Consider the following 16,878-nt stretch of genomic DNA (forward strand, 5'->3'; position numbering starts at 1 on the left):
CGGAGCCTGTGCTCTGCAACGGGAGAGGCCACAACAGTGAGAGGCCCATGTACCGCAAAAAAAAAAACTAAAGAGGAGAAGGAAAATGTATTCTATTTAGCCATATTTTGCTAACTGTGTTCTTTTTTCTTTCCTGATGTTCTAAGATTCCCCTTTAATCATTTCCTTTTTTGTTTAGAGAATTTCCTTTAGCCATTCCTTTAGGGTATTTCTACTGGAGACAAATTCTTTTAGTTTTCCTTTATCTGAGCATGTCTTGAATTCTGCTTGGTTACAGAAGCAATTTCTGGGTCATTCTTAAAGGACATTTTTCTGGTTATAGGCTCTTGGGTTAACAGTTATTTTCTGTGAGCACCTGAAAAATATTGTGCAACTTCCTTCCGGCCTCCTTGGTTTCTGATAAGAAAGTTGTCCCACTTTTCTGTTCTCTGTGTGTGTGTGTATGGTTTTTTCCTCTCTTTGTCTCATTTGTGATAGTTTCTATTGCTGTGTCTTCAAGTGGTTTATATAATCTTTTGTTCAGTGGTACCTAATCTGTTAATCCCATCCATTCTGTGTTTCATCTCAGATATTATACTTTTCATCTTTAGAAATTTGAGTTGGATCTTTTTTTAAATTTCCTTTTTCTATAATTGAGTTTATTAATCTTTTCTTTTATAGCGTTTAGTGTTCAAGTCATGCTTTTTTATAATTGAATATTTATTTTGGGTATAGTTGATTTACAATGTTATGTTAGTTTCAGGTGTACAGCAGAGTGGTTCAGTTATACATACACATATATCCATTCTTTTTCAGATTTTTTTCCCATATAGGTTATTATAGAACATTGAGTAGAGTTCCCTGTGCTAGACAGTAGGTCCTTGTTGATTACCTATTTTATATATGGTAGTGTGTATATGTTAAGCCCAGACTCCTAATTTATCTCTCCCCACCCCCTTTCCCCTTTGGTAAACATAAATTTATCTTCCAAGTCTGTGAGTCTATTTTTATTTTTTGCGGTACACGGGCCTCTCACTGTTGTGGCCTCTACTGTTGTGGAGCACAGGCTCCGGACGCGCAGGCTCAGCGGCCATGGCTCCTGGGCCCAGCCGCTCCGCAGCACGTGGGATCTTCCCAGACCGGGGCACGAACCCGTGTCCCCTGCATTGGCAGGCGGACTCTCAACCACTGCGCCACCAGGGAAGCCCTGTGAGTCTATTTTGTAAATAAGTTCATTTGTATCATTTTTGTAGATTCCAGCTATAAGTGATATCATATGATATTTGTCTTTCTCTGTCTGACTTACTTCACTTAGTATGATAATCTCTAGATCCATACATGTTGCTGCAAATGGCATTATTTCATTCTTTTTTATGGCTGAGTAATAGTCCATCGTGTGTATATACCACATCTTCTTTATCTGTTCATCGATGGACATTTACATTGCTTCCGTGTCTTGACTGTTGTAAACAGTGCTGCAATGAACATTGGGGAGCATGTATTTTTTGGAATTATGGTTTTCTCCAGATAGATGCCCAGGAGTGGGATTGCTGCATTATATGGTAGTTCTGTTTTCAGTTTTTTAAGGAACCTCCATACTGTTCTCCATAGTGGTAGTACCAATTTACATTCCCACCAACAGTGTAGGAGGATTTCCTTTTCTCCACATCCTCTCCAGCATTTATTGTTTGTAGACTTTTTGATGATGACCATTCTGACCAGTGTGAGGTGACACCTCATTGTAGTTTTGATTTGCATTTCTCTAATAATTAGCACTGTTGAGCATCTTTTCATGTGCTTTTTGGCCATCTGTATGTCTTCTTTAGAGAAATGTCTGTTTAGATCTTATGCCCATTTTTTGATTGCGTTGTTTGTTTTTTTGATATTGAGCTGCATGAGCTGTTTGTATGTTTTGGAGATTAATCCCTTGTCAGTCACACCATTTGCAAATATTTTCTCCCATTCTGTGGGTTGTCTTTTCATTTTGTTTATGGTTTCCTTTGATGTGCAAAAGCTTTTCAGTTTAAATTAGGTCCCATTTGTTTTTATTTCCATTCCTCTACGAGGTGAATTGAAAAAAATCTTGCTGCAATTTACATCAAAGAGTGTTTTGCCTATGTTTTCCTCTAAGAGTTTTATAGAATCTGGTCTTACATTTAGGTCTTTAATTCATTTTGAGTTTATTTTTGTGTATGATGTTGGAGAATGTTCTAACTTCATTCTTTTACCTGTAGCTATCCAGTTTTCCCAGTACTACTTATTGAAGAGACTGTTTTCTCCATTGTATATTCTTGCCTCCTTTGTCATAGTTTCATGGACCATAGGTGTGTGGGTTTATCTCTGGGCTTTCTATCCTGTTCCATTAATCTACATTTCTGTTTTTGTGCCAGTGCCATACTGTTTTGATTACTGTAGCTTTGTAGTATAGTCTGAAGTCACGGAGCCTGATTCCTCCAGCTCCATTTTTCTTTTTCAGGATTACTTTGGCTATTCAGGGTCTTTTGTGTTTCCATACAAATTAAAAAAAATTTTGCTCTAGTTCTGTGAAAAATGCCATTGGTAATTTGATAGGAATTGCATTGAGTCTGTAGATTGCCTTGGGTAGTATAGTCATTTTGATTGATTCTTCCAATCCAGGAGCATGATATATCTCTCCATCTGTTTGTGTCATCTTCAATCTTTTTTCTTCAGCATCTTATAGTTTTCAGAGTACAGGTCTTTTGTCTCGTTAAGTAGGTTTATTCCTAGGTTTTTTATTCTTTACAATGGCAAATGAGATTGTTTCCTTAGTTTCTCTTTCTGATCTTTCATTGTTAGTATATAGAAATGCAAGAGAGATCTATGTATTTAATTTTTTATCCTGCAACTTTCTGAATTGATTGATGAGCTCTAGTAGTTTTCTGTTAGCATCTTTAAGATTTTCCATGTATAGTATCATGTCATCTGGAAACAATGACAGTTTAACTTCTTTTTTTCCAATTTGGATTCCTTTATTTTTATTCTTTGATTGCCATGGCTAGTACTTCCAAAACTATGTTGAATAAAAGTGACGAGAGTGGACATCCTTGTCTTATTCCTGACCTTAGAGGAAATGCTTTCAGCTTTTCACCATTGAGAATGATGTTTGTTGTGGGTTTGTCATATATGGCCTTTATTATGTTGAGGTAGGTTCCCACCATGCCCACTTTGTGGAGAGTGTTTATCATAAATGGGTGTTGAATTTTGTCAAAGCTTTTTCTGCATCTATTGAAATGATCATATGGCTTTTATTCTTCAATTTGTTAATGTGGTGTACCACACTGATTGCTTTGTGTATAATGAAAGATCCTTGCATCACTGGGATAAATCTCACTTGATCATGGTGTATGATCCTTTGAAGGTATTGTCGGATTCAGTTTGCTAATATTTTGTTGAGGATTTTTGCATCTATAGTCATCAGTGTTATTGGCTCATAATTTTCTTTTTTTGTGATATCTTTGTTTTTAGTATCAGGGTGATGGTGTCATAGAATGAGCTTGGGAGTGTTGCTTCCTCTGCAAGTTTTTGGAAGAGTTTCAGAAGGGTAGGTGTTAAGTCTTCCCTAAATGTTCAGAATTCCCCTGTGAAGCCATCTGGTCCTGGACTTTTGTTTGTTGGAAGTTCTTTAATCACAATTTCAATTTCAGCAGTTGTGATCGGTCTGTTCATATTTTCTATTTCTTCCTAGTTCAGGTTTGGAAGGTTGTACCTTTCTAAGAATTTGTTCGTTTCTTCCAGGTTATCCATTTTATTGGCATATATTTGCTTGTAGTAGTCTCTTACGATCCTTTATATTTCTGTGGTGTCAGTTGGAACTTCTTTTTCATTTCTAATTTTATTGATTTGAGCCCTCTCCATTTTTTTTCTTGATGAGTCTGGCTAACAGTTTATCAATTTTGTTTATCTTTTCAAATAATCAGCTTTTAGTTTCATTGATCTTTTTTTTTTTTTTTTTTGCGGTATGCGGGCCTCTCACTGTTGTGGCCTCTCCCGTTGCGGAGCACAGGCTCCGGATGCACAGGCTCAGCGGCCATGGCTCACGGGCCCAGCCGCTCCGCGGCATATGGGATCCTCCCGGACCGGGGCACGAACCGGTATCCCCTGCATCGGCAGGCGGACTCTCAACCACTGCGCCACCAGGGAGGCCCGTCATTGATCTTTTCTATTGTTTTCTTCGTCTCTATTTCATTTATTTCTGATCTGATCTTTATGATTTCTTTCCTTCTACTAACTTTGGATTTTGTTTGTTCTTCTTTCTCTAGTTGCTTTAGGTGTAAGTTTAGGCTGTTTATTTGAGATTTTTTCTGTTTCCTGAGGTAAGATTGTATCGCTATACACTTCCCTCTTAAAACTACTTTTGCTGTGTCCCAAAGCTTTTGGATTGTTGTGATTTCATTTTCATTTGTGTCTAGGTATATTTTGGTTTCTTCTTTGATTTCTTCACTGATCCATTAATTGTTTAGTAATATATTGTTTAGCCTCCACGTGTTTGTGTGTTTTTACAGGTTTTTTCTTGTAGTTGATTTCTGATCTCTTAGTGTTGTGGTCCGAAAAGGTGCTTGATACGATTTCATTTTTCTTAAATTTACCAACGTTTGCTTTGTGGCCCACCATGTGATCTATCCTGGAGAATATTCCATGTGCACTTGAGAAGAATGTGTATTCTGCTGCTTTTGGATGCATTGTTCTATAAACATCAATTAAGTCCATCTGGTCTAATGTGTCATTTAAGGCCTGTGTTTCCATATTGATTTTCTGTCTGGATGATCTGTCCACTGATGTAAGTAGCGGTGTTAAAGTCCCCCATTATTATTGTGTTAGTGTCAATTTCTCCTTTTATGGTTGTTAACATTTGCCTTATGTATTGAGGCACTCCTATGTTGAGAGCATAGATATTTATGATTGTTATATCTTCTTGGGTTGATCCCTGATCATTATGTAGTGTCCTTCTTTTTCTCTTGTAACTGTCTTTATTTTATTTTATTCCGTTTTTATTTTTAAATTATTTTTTGTACACATTTAGTTTTATTGTAACAATTTTTTTTTAAATTTTTATTTTTGGCTGTGTTGGGTGTTTGTTTCTGTGCATGGGCTTTCTCTAGTTGTGGCAAGCGGGGGCTACTCTTCATCACAGTGCATAGGCTTCTCATTGCGGTAACTTCTCTTGTTGCAGAGCATGGGCTCTAGGCGCACAGGCTTCAGTAGTTGCAGCACGTGGGCTCAGTAGTTGTGGCGCATGGGCTTTAGGGCAACGAGCTTCAGTTGTTGTGGTGCGCGGGCTTAAAAGTTGTGGCTCGTGGGCTCTAGAGCACAGGCTCAGTAGTTTCGGTGCATATGCTTAGTTGCTCCGCAACATGTGGGATCTTCCCAGACCAGGAATTGAACCCATGTCCCGTGCATTGGCAGGCAGATTCTTAACCACTCTGCCACCAGGGAAGTCCCGTAACAGTCTTTATTTTAGAATCTGTTTTGTCTGATATGAATATTGCTACTTCAGCTTTCTTTTGATTTCCACTTGCATAGGATAACTTTTTCCATTCCTTCACTTTCATTCTATATGTGTCCCTAGATCTGAAGTGAGTCTCTTGTAGACAGCATATACATGGGTCTTGTTTTTGTATCCATTCAGCCAGTCTGTGTCTTTTGGTTGGAGCATTTAATCCATTTACATTTAAGGTAGTTATCAATATGTATGTTCTTCTTGCCATTTAAAAAAATTATTTAGGATTTGTTTTTGTAGCTCTTTTTTCTTCATTCCTCTTTTGTTCACTTGTGATTTGATGACTATCTTTAGAGTTGTGTTTGGATTACTTTTTCTTTAAGTGTGTGTATCTAGTGTAGATTTTTGGTTTGCAATTACCCTCAGGTTTTGATATAGCAGTCTCTCTCTATATATATACAAGATTGTTTTAAGTTGCTGGTCTCTTAATTTCAAATGCATTTCCAACATCCTGCATTTGTATTCTCATGATTGCTGATTTTTATATAATATTTTTGTGTGGACTGTTTCCTACTTTTACTGTATGTTTGCCTTTACTGCTGAGCTTTCCCATTTGTAATTATCGTTTTTCTAGTTGTGACCTTTTCTTTTCCGCCTAGAGAAGTTCTTTTAACATTTGTTGTAAAGCTGCTTTGGTGGTGCTGAATTCTCTTAGCTTTTGCTTGCCTGATTTTTCCATCAAATTTGAACGAGAGCTTTGCTGGGTAGAGTATTCTTGGTTGTGGGTTTTTCCCTTTCATCATTTTAAATATATCATGCCACTCCCTTCTGGCCTGCAGAGTTTTTGCTGAAAAATCATCTGATAACTGTATGGGGATTCCCTTGTATGTTATTTGTTGCTTTTCCCTTGTTGCTTTTAATGTTTTTTTCTCTTTGTCTTTGATTTTTGTCAACTTGATTAATACGTGTCTTGGCATGTTCTTCCTTGGGTTTATTCTGTATGGGATTGTCTGCACTTCTTGGGGTTGAGTGAGTGGTTCCTTTCCCATGGTAGGGAAGCTTTTGACTATTATCTCTTCAAATATTTTTTCAGGCCCTTTCTGTCTCCTCCTTCTGGGACCCCTATAATGTGAATGTTGATGCATTTAATGTCATCCCAGATATCTCGTAGACTGTCTTCATTTCTTTTCATTCTTTTTTTTTCTTTATTCTTATTTCTTTATTCACACCACAGCTGTGATTTCCACCAATCTCTCTTCCAGGTCACTTATTCATTCTTCTGTCTCATTTATTCTGCTATTGATTCCTTCTTGTTTATTTTTCATTTCAGTTATTGTACTGTTCATCTCTGTTTGTTCTTTAAATTTTCTAGCTCTTTGTTAAAAGTTTATTGTATCTTCTCGGTCTGTGCCTCCATTCTTTTCCCGAGATGTTGAATCATCTTTACTGTCATTACTCTAAATTCTTTTTCAGGCTGATTGCCTACCTCCACTTCACTTAGTTCTTCTGGGGTTTTATCTTTTTCCTTTACCTGTAACATATTTCTCTGCTGTCTTATTTTGTCTGACTTTCTGTGTTTGTGATCTGTTTCTCAGGTTGCAGGTTTGTAGTTGTACTTCCTTCTGGTGTTTGCCCCTTGGTGGGTGAGGTTGGTCCAGGGGCTTCTGCAGGCTTCCTGTGGGATGGACTGTAGCTGCCCCCTGGTGAGTGGAGCTGGTTCTTGTCCCTCTGGTGGGCAGGACCATGTCAGGGGGTGTGTTTAGAGGCGGCTGTGCACTTAGGACAGATGTTAGGCAGCCTGTCTGCAGATGGTGGGGCTGTGTTCCCACCATCTTGGTTGTTTGGCCTGAGGTGTCACAGCACTGGAGACTGCAGGCTGTTTGGAGGGGCCAGGTCTCGGTGCCAAAATGACCACCTCCAGAAGAACTCACGCAGATGTGTATTCTCTGGGGTCTCTGCCAGCAGTGTCCTTGCCCCCACACTGAGCCACAGCTGAACCCCACCTCCCCAGGAGACCCTCTAAGGCCCACAGGTAGGTCTGGCCCAGGATCCTATGGAGTCACTGCTTTGCCCTGAGTCCCAGTGCACGTGAAACCTTGAGTGTGCCCTCCAAGAGTGGAGTCTCTGTCTCCCCCAGTCCTGTGCAGCTCAAGCCCCCCCTGACCTTCAAAGCCAAATGCTCTCGAGGCTCCTCCTCCTGATGCCAGACCCCCAGGCTGGGGAGCCTGACGCTGGGCTCATAACTTCACTCCTGTAGGAGAACCTCTGCGATATAATTATTTTTCAGTTTGTGGGTCGCCCACCTGGTGGGTATGGGATTTGATTATATCGCAAAAGCCCTCCTTGTATTGCCTCATTATGGCTTCTTGTCTTTGGATGTAGAATATATTTTTTGGTAGGTTCCATTCTTTTTTGTCAATGGTTGTTCAGCAGTTAGTTGTGATTTTGGTGTTTTTGTGAGAGGAGGTGAGCTCAAGTCCTTCAACTCTGCCACCTAAGTCTCCTCTTGAGTTGAATCTTTAATATATCTTTCATTTATTTCCTTTGCATTCTTTCCTGTACCTTCTTAAAATGTAGAATATAGTTATAAACTTTTTATATTCTTGTCTATTAATTATATCATCTGTATTATATCTGGGTAGGTTTTCATTGATTGATTTTTCTCCTCATTATGGGTCATCATTTCCTACTTTGATGCATGCCTGTTTATTTTGGATTGGATGCCAAACACTGAATTTTATGTTGATGGGTGCTGGGTATTTTTTATTTCCATAGATATTCTTGAGCTTTGTTCTCTGACAGTGCTAATTTACTTGTAAACATTTTGATCCTTTTGAGGCTTGCTTTTAAAAAGTGTTGTAAGTTTGATCCAGAATAGCCTTTAGATTAGGCCTAATTTGGTTCCACTACTGAGACAATACTCTTCTGTGTACTCTTATCTGAGCCCCGTGTATTATGAAATTTTTTTTCACTCTGGCTGGTGGGAACTGAAGTGAGCTCCAGGGATTCTTTCCTGTGGTTCTTTCCCCTGCCTCAGGTAGTTTCTTCACATGCATATTCTGATGAGTACTCAGGGAGGACCACTACATATCTCTGGAGCATGCTATTTGCACATCTTTCTTCTCTTCAGTATTCTGCTCTGTAAATTCTAGCTGAATTGACCCACTTGAACTTCTAACCTTATCTTTTCAGCTCAGGAAGATTGCCGAACTTTAACTGGGTTCTCTCTCCCTGCACTGCAGCCTGGAAGGTAGCTTACCTTTTTTGTTTGTTTTCACAGGGATCACTGTCCTGTGTTACCTGTTATTTAATAATATTTAAAAACTATTGTTTCATATATTTCATCTCTTCTTTTTAGTTGTTTAAGGTGGAGAGGGTAAATCCAGTCTGCTATCTCATCTTGGCTCATAATGGAAGTTTTTCGGAGGTAACAATAAACAAGTAAAATATAAACAAATATATCAGGTGGCTATAAGTATACTATGGAGAAACCTGAAGGAAGGGAGATGAAGAGGACTGCAATTTTAAATAGAATGGTGAGAAGAGGACCAGTTTGAGAAACTAGCTATTTTGGTTATTTGTTGCTTTATAATAGCCTACCCCCACACTTAATGACTTTTGCTCATGGATGTGCAATTTCGGCCAAGCTGAAGAGAGACAGCTTGTTCTGCTCTGCTAGGCGTCAGTTAGGGCATCTGAAAGGCTGGGGTCTGGAATCATCTGAATACTTCCTCACATGTATGGTTGTTGATGCTGGTTGCCAGATGGGATCTCAGTTGGGTTGTGGCTAGAACATCTACACATGACCTTTCCATGTGGCTGCTTGGCTCCTATACAGCATAATGGCCAGGTTCTAAGGGTGAGCATCTGAAAGAGAGCCAGGAAGAAGCTGTGTTGCCTTTTCTATTTTCTAGCCCAGCCTTGAAAGTAATGTTATGTATCACAGGAAGTCACTGAGGCGGGCCCATACTAAAAGGGACTGGACTTAGACTCCTAATCTTGCTGGGAGGCATGTCAAAGAATTTGTGGACACATTTTAAAGCCATCACAATGATACTTGACAAAAGAAGGTAAGGATATCTAAAGGAAGAGCATCCCAGGTACAGTGTACAGAAATGCAAAGACTCTGAGGCTGGTGGATACCTGATGATTTAGATTTGTTTATTTTGAATTTCCCCTGTACAGTGTCATCTCCTTGAGGGCAAGGGCTTTTGTTCACTGCTATTTTCTCAGCACCTAAAACAGTGTTTGACAGATAGTTGTAGTTTAATTCTTATTTGTGGAAGAGATAGCGTATTGGCAGCAGGTATCAAAAAAATCCTAAAAATGAGTACATAACCTTTGATCTAGAATTCTTTCTTTAGGAAATAAACTTTAGGGAAAAAATTGTACAAATAAGCAAAGCTGTAGTGAAAATTTGAAGGTGTCTAAATGCCCATTAATAGATTAGCTAAATAAATTATGTTTTGCCTATATAATGGAACACTGCAATTTTTTTTTTTTTTTTTTTTTGCGGTACATGGGCCTCTCACTGTTGTGGCCTCTCCCATTGCAGAGCACAGGCTCCGGACGCGCAGGCTCAGCGGCCATGGCTCACGGGCCCAGCCGCTCCGCGGCACGTGGCACCTTCCTGGACCGGGGCACGAATCCATGTCCCCTGCATCGGCAGGCGGACTCTCAACCAATGCGCCACCAGGGAAGCCCGAACGCTGCAATTTTTAAACTAAATGTTTTGACCCAGAAAGATGAGTGAGTGTTGAGGGAAAAGGAGCAGAATTCAAACGATGGTGTTCGGAATGATCTTTTTTGGTTAATAATCTTTATATAATATGTGCATAAAATGGAGAGGGATCTAATAGGATGTATATCAAATTTTTAATAATCGCTATAGGAGTTATTTTAGACTTGCTTGTCAAAAAATATTTATTACCATTATAATAGAAATACATTTCTGTTATAAAAGCAAATGAGGTAAAATTTTTTAATTGATATAGAATAATATCTAAGCTACTGTGAGTGATAAAAAGCACCTTTTAAAACAATACGTTGGTTTCTTTTTATTAATTAAAGAAGGTGGAGGAAAACAAAATTTGTACAGAAGAAGTGTGGGATGTAAAATCAAGATTTTTCAAGAGATTATCTCTTGATTATAGGTTATCCTTATTTCCTTTTATATATTTCTGTATTTTCTTGATTTGCTAAAATAAGCTTCTTTAAAAATAAGGAAGAGATATTAAAAGAAAATAGCTGTAGGGGGTAATGTTAAGTGGCTTTACTTTAATAGTATTTATAATGTGAAAAATCTAAATTTATAGGGTAGCAAAATCGGGGATCTTTTGGTTTCCTTGCAGAGTTCCTTTAATGGTCTCAAAATAGTGACTTAGAAAGAGAAAGACAAATACTATATGATTTACTTATATGTGGAATCTGAAAAACTGAACTCTTATCAACACAGGACAGATGGGTGGTTGCCAGAGATGGGGGATGGGAGTTGTGTAAATAGGTGAAGGTGGTCAAAAGGTACAAACTTCCAGTTATAAGATAAATAAGTTCTGAATGTAATATACAGTGTGATGACTATAGTTAACAATACTGTATTGTATATCTGAAAATTGCTAAGGGAATAGAACTTAAAAGTTATTATTACAAGGACAAAAAATTTGTAACTGTGAGATGATGGATGTTAACTAAACTTATTGTAGTAATTAATCATTTTTCAGTATATACATATATCAAATCATTATGTTGTACACCTTAAAACTGTTACAGAGTTATATGTTAATTATATCTCAATAAAACTAGGAAAATATGACTTAGAACATTTTATTTATACACAATTCTGAAGCTGCTACTCTTTGTTAAAATGTGGTTGTTTTCCATGTTAATATTATTTTTTATCACCATAATGTAGGTTTTCAGTAACCTTACAAGAGTAATTGAGGGGCTTCCCTGGTGGCGCAGTGGTTAAGAATCTGCCTGCCAATGCAGGGGATACAGGTTTAAGCCCTGGTCCGGGAAGATCCCACATGCCATGGAGCAGCTAAGCCCGTGCGCCAAAACTACTGAGCCTGTGCTCTAGAGCCTGCAAGCCATAACTACTGAGCCCACGTGCCACAACAACTGAAGCCCGCGTGCCTAGAGCCTGTGCTCTGCAACAAGAGAAGCCACCACAGTGAGAAGCCCGCACACCACAACGAAGAGTAGCCCCCACTTGCCACAACTAGAGAAAGCCCGCGTGCAGCAACAAAGACCCAATGCAGTCAAAAATAAATAAATAAAATAAATAAATTTATTTTTTAAAAAAGAGTAATTGAGGCCTAAGATTAAAACTACAAATATAATTTATGAATGAAATCTTAGATGATATAATAATACTTTAATTCATACATATTTTGTTGCAAAAATGTTTTTAGGTTAATTGTTCTCATTTCACTGTCTTACCTCTTTATTTTAAAGAAATAATTTGTAATTCATTTTGTTCTTACACACCATAGGATGTGTTTTGGAGATGCAGACAAAATATCTTTGATGAAATGAAGAAGAAATTTTTACAGGTAGACTGCTGATGTAATTGCTTTAGTGTGATAATCAGCAGAGCAAGTAACAGCATGTTAGTATTTTTATTTAATAACAAGGCATGTCTTAAGTTTTATGCTTGTTTGGCTCTTTTATTTCTACCTGATTTTATTTATTTTTCATTTTGTTTATTTATTTATTTTACCTGATTTTAATAATAAGAAAGTCACCTTAAATGAATATATGTCTGATAGTACCTTGTCTTTAACAAGTGAATGAGGTGGAAAACTGATATAAAAACTATAGAACCTTTAGTTTTGACTTTTGGGTATAATAGTTGTCTATTTTTTACAGATGTATTTATTTTCTGAAATATTAATAGTGCTGGGATTAAGTTAATTTACAGAGTCAAAACCCAGACATCTTATTTGAAGAATTAAATAGAACTGTTACCTTCCTGACAGCCTGTACGCACTACAAACCTAAACATTCCTGTGATGTAGCATCCCATTCTAACCTTTACTTAATACCTCACTTTCCTCAGGTCCCTTTAGCTCTAAGTTCAAGGTTCTTTATTTAATCTCTTCTGTCCTCTTCAAGTGATCTCTGGCAAGAGGCCACGTAGAAAAATATCATGTAACATTTTAGGGTTTGCTGGGGGAGTTGGAGTGGAGTGGAGGGAGGATCTTAAAAATAAAATAATCTTTTTCTCATGTAAGTTAAGACTCCCAGCACTACCCCAGGAATTGTTACTTGTTAAGGTAAAAGTGCACCGTCTGAATGAGGCTGATAAATTTAATAAACTTCAGTGAGCAAAAATATTTATACCATCAATTTTTTTTTTTTAGTCTGTGGCAGTGTATTAGCCGTGAACTGTGGATACCCAGAAGGGTAATGCTCTAAGGCTTAATTTCTTAGCTCATAGCAGTTTCTTTATCAAGTAGTAGATAAAATGGACTCTGTGTGTGTGTGTGTGTGTGTGTGTGTGTGTGTGTGCACGTGCATTTTTAAGTTTGCAACCGTAGTATTATTATTTGTAATAACACTGAAAGGAAGAAAGTCTTGAGAGAAAATGGGTTGACTATTAAATTTAGAGGTAAAGAGGTCCCTTTGTAATGTTTTTAAATTATTCATATTAATTTTTTTCTTAGAAAAATCTTAATCTTGTTAACTTTGAATTGTGTTTGATACTGTTTTCTGCATGCTAATGCCATTCTAAATATATGCATTAATTACACACCTTGTTTTGTGTTTTTTAATAAGAAAGATGAAGTATTTTTTTATGAAACAAAAATTATGATGTTAACTTGAGAGAACTCAGATTTGAACTTAGAACTGTTCGGAATGCCAAGAATAGGAGACAAGATGACTTGAGAGGCTCTGAGACTCCTTAGACAGAACCATCTGTGTTGACCACTTCTAGATGTTCCTGTGGTGACCGTATCTTTGGAAGAAATATATGTTTTCAGTGTTTTTATCCCAGTATGTTTTACTTTTTGTAAATAAGACTATCATTTTTATTTGTTTTGTTTTTTTCAAGGATTCTTTTTTCAGACTTTGCTGGGAAATCTGGCTTTGTTTCTGCATAGAGCACAAAGACAGAACACTCTCTTAGCATATAGTGTTAATGTAACTACTGTTGACTTTACCCTTTTTCTCACAAGTGTAATATTGCTATGAGTTGCCCACCAAATAAGTAGTTTTGATTTTATACTTTGTACCTTTTTTGTAATTGGCCAGATTTTCTGTGTAGGGAACTTTGTGCCCTTCTAATAGCTCACCTAATATAGATGAGATGTTTTCCCAAGTGGGACATGCTTTAGGCTTTTCTATAACTTTGCATTTGTTTTTTCTTACCTGTTTTCTCCTATTCATTATAGAACTTTTACTGACTCAAAAATTGTGCTCCCTTCCCTAAATTATGATGTGTCTTCAGATGCTTTACCTTAATGTTGGGTGTAGTGCTTAAATGGAACCCCTGCCACCAACCACCATCACGAATACCACCATCACCACATTCTTCCCAACTAGCACTTGCATGTGCTTAAATTTATTTAGATGTGTTTCTGTTATCTATTACTGTGGAGCAGCCTACCCCAAAACTTAGTGGCTTAAAACAACTAGTTTATTTGCTCACAATTCTGTGGGATGGGATTTGGGCAAAGGCTTAGCCAGTCAGTTTTTCTGCTTCACATGGCATCATCTGGGATCATTACTTGGCTGCATTGGCTGGTGACTGGCTTTGGATGGAATGTCCAAGAAGGCTTTTCTTATTAGGCACCCCAGTGCTCCACTAAGTGGCCACTTTCTCTCTGGGTGGATTGTTAGGGTTTTAACACAACATGGTGGTCCCAGGATAAATGGATTTCTTTTGCCTGGCTGGCTTATAAGAGGAACATTCCAAGAGGTGCAAAAGCAGAAGTTTCCTGCTTTAAATCACACAGTATCACTTCTATCACATTCTGTTGGTCCTAGTTGGCCACAAGGCCAGCCCAGATTCATGGGAAGAGAAGAGAAAAAAGAAAAAGAGTGGCAAAGAATTTTTAGCCATCTTTAATTTACCTCAAGATGGTGATTTTTTTGCTTTGGGCATAAGTAGGACCAATCAGGGGTAGAACTCCAAAGAAATTAAGAAGAAAGAGGACACCCCTATTTTCCCAGTTCTAAGAAATACTTTTTTTACATTTAAGTATTGTGGAAATCTGTATGCTTAGTATAATATTGTAGAATTTCTTTTTCTCTTGAAAAGCTATAATAAAAAGATTGGTACAACCTTATTGATGAAATCTTAAAATTGGAAAAAAAATTTTTTTTCTTATTAGTTCCCAAATTGGGAGGCAGGGGGAGGAAAGAGATTTTGCCTCAGTGTAGTTAGTGTGGGCAATCACGATAACAAAAATTCAGATGTAATCTATGGATGATGGCTATGTAGTAGATTAAATTAGGACTGAAAAATGGGCCAGGAGGTTGAGTATAAAGTAATAAGATTTACACGTGGCTAGCTTAGAACTTTAAAGGTCAGAGTTTTTCGTTTGTTTAAATTATCCTAGAATTGAATTCAAGAGTAATATGTGATTGGCCCAGAAATTCTTATAGGAATCTTAAGAAGAAACAGAAGAGTGCACAAAGTTTTATATAGGTATTCATCACAAAATTATTTCTAAAGTGTAATAAAGTCTAGCTCAAGAGTCAGTAAAATTAAATTGATGGAGCAAATTATTATTAATCCATGTAATAAAATACTATTCAATTGTTAAAATGATGAGTTAGAAAAAGTTTGACAAGGAAAGGTTACATGATATATTTATAAATAAAGAAAGAGGTTTCAAAACAGCATGTATATCTAACTGAATGTTTGTGTTTAAAAAGTGTGCGTGTATATGTCTGTTTGTGTTTGCGTAGGAAAAATATTTGGAAGAATATAGACCAAAATGTAATAGTTATCTCTGTGTTATGAATTACAAATGATTTCCACTTTTTCCTTTATACTCTTCCTATTTTGTTTTTTTTGGCTGCGCTGCGTGGCATGTGGGATCTTAGTTCCCTGACCAGGGATTGAACCCACACCCCTGCATTGGAAGCGCAGAGTCTTAACCATTGGACCGCCAGGGAAGTCCCTATACTCTTCCTATTTCAAAAAAAGGAGCAAAATTACTTATGTGCAATGCACAGAAAAGAAAGCTATTGTCATTAAAAAGAATAAAAGGCATACATAGGATTAAATTTTGTGTTTACAATAGTACATTTAGCCTTCAGATGAGATTCCACTGGGGATAATATTACCCACATCTGGGTGTGGAAGGAGAGGAGGCTGGAGTGCCTGTACCTTGCACTCACTTACTTAAGGAAAGAACCAGGAACTGCTGATGGCCATATGTTACCATATCATCATTCTTATGTATACTGTTATGTCAGCACTTCTGATTTCTGAATTCTTAGGTAGAGTTCTCTTGCTTGGACCGTCAACTTCAGCTTATCTGAAGCTTTAAAATCTGGCAGCTGTAGTGCTTTTCACCTGGAAAACTTGAGTCTGCCTCTGAAGTATACTGTTGAAAGTGTAAAAGCGGATCTTTTGTAGTTGAAATTGATTTAGAGTTTCTCGTTCCTTTATTGTGAACCAGAGTTAAAAAGGGTCCACTTTATGTTTCTCAGTTTGAGATTAAAATGTGTAAAACCATCTATTACAAGTGTTAATATAACACCGTAAGCTTATAGCTGAAGGCTTTTTTGTTCTTTGTTATCCTGTTTATTTTATTAAAAATGTATTCTTTATTTTGTTTTTAAATGGGTTATTATTGGTAATTAAATATTTTGACTTGTCTGAAATATAGTGCTAGCCAATCTTAAACATTATACTTCTTTTATAGCAACTTCTTTCTGTTTTAAACTAATTGGATTAACCTTAGTTTAAGTAATCTCTTACAAACCCAAAATTATATATGGCAGAAACAAATTATAATTGTATTACCCTGCCAAACAAACAAAAATACCTTGTGGTGGTCCTGTCTTCAATACAAGTCAATGATAATAACTATTCTCATTTAAAAATGGATAATATAGAAGTAACAAAAGATTGAGGTTAATATTATTGTGTTTTTTTAAAAAAGGTGAGAAATACATTCTTGTATACAGTACCAGTTTGTACAGTTCATATTTGTGCAAAGCCTTTTAGGGGAATAGCGAGAGGTCCCTCAGATAATGACTGCTGCCCTAGACTTTGAGGGAAAGCAAGAGATTTACATGATCAGATTTGCATATTAAAATACTGTTCTGGATTGAAGGAAGATGGGATTGGAAGAAGCTATTGCCATGATCTTAAAGTAAGATTCTGATTGCTGCAGGCAGTATTAAAGAGAAAAGGAATAGTTCAAGAGATATTCAGATGACAGAAATGATAGAATTTGGTGATTATGTGAGTTGAAGAA

General features: G+C 37.1%; 1 protein-coding gene across 9 annotated transcripts in view; it reads left to right on the plus strand.

The window, feature by feature from the left end:
- USP47 (ubiquitin specific peptidase 47) overlaps nt 1-16,878 on the plus strand; it is a gene marked incomplete at its 5' end in the record, with an annotated part of 124,406 nt that overhangs the window by 31,977 nt on the left and 75,551 nt on the right. For 2 of the 9 annotated variants that reach the window (XM_079709240.1, XM_079709242.1), the window contains one exon: nt 11,932-11,991. The exons of the other annotated variants lie outside the window; for them this stretch is intronic. In XM_079709240.1, coding sequence (XP_079565366.1) covers nt 11,932-11,991 — 60 coding nt within the window. The remainder of the gene's footprint in view (nt 1-11,931; nt 11,992-16,878) is intronic. 9 annotated transcript variants of the gene reach the window in all.

Source organism: Hyperoodon ampullatus (assembly GCF_949752795.1).
Source record: "Hyperoodon ampullatus genome assembly, chromosome: 7".
In the NCBI taxonomy this organism is placed as follows: Eukaryota; Metazoa; Chordata; class Mammalia; order Artiodactyla; family Ziphiidae; genus Hyperoodon; species Hyperoodon ampullatus.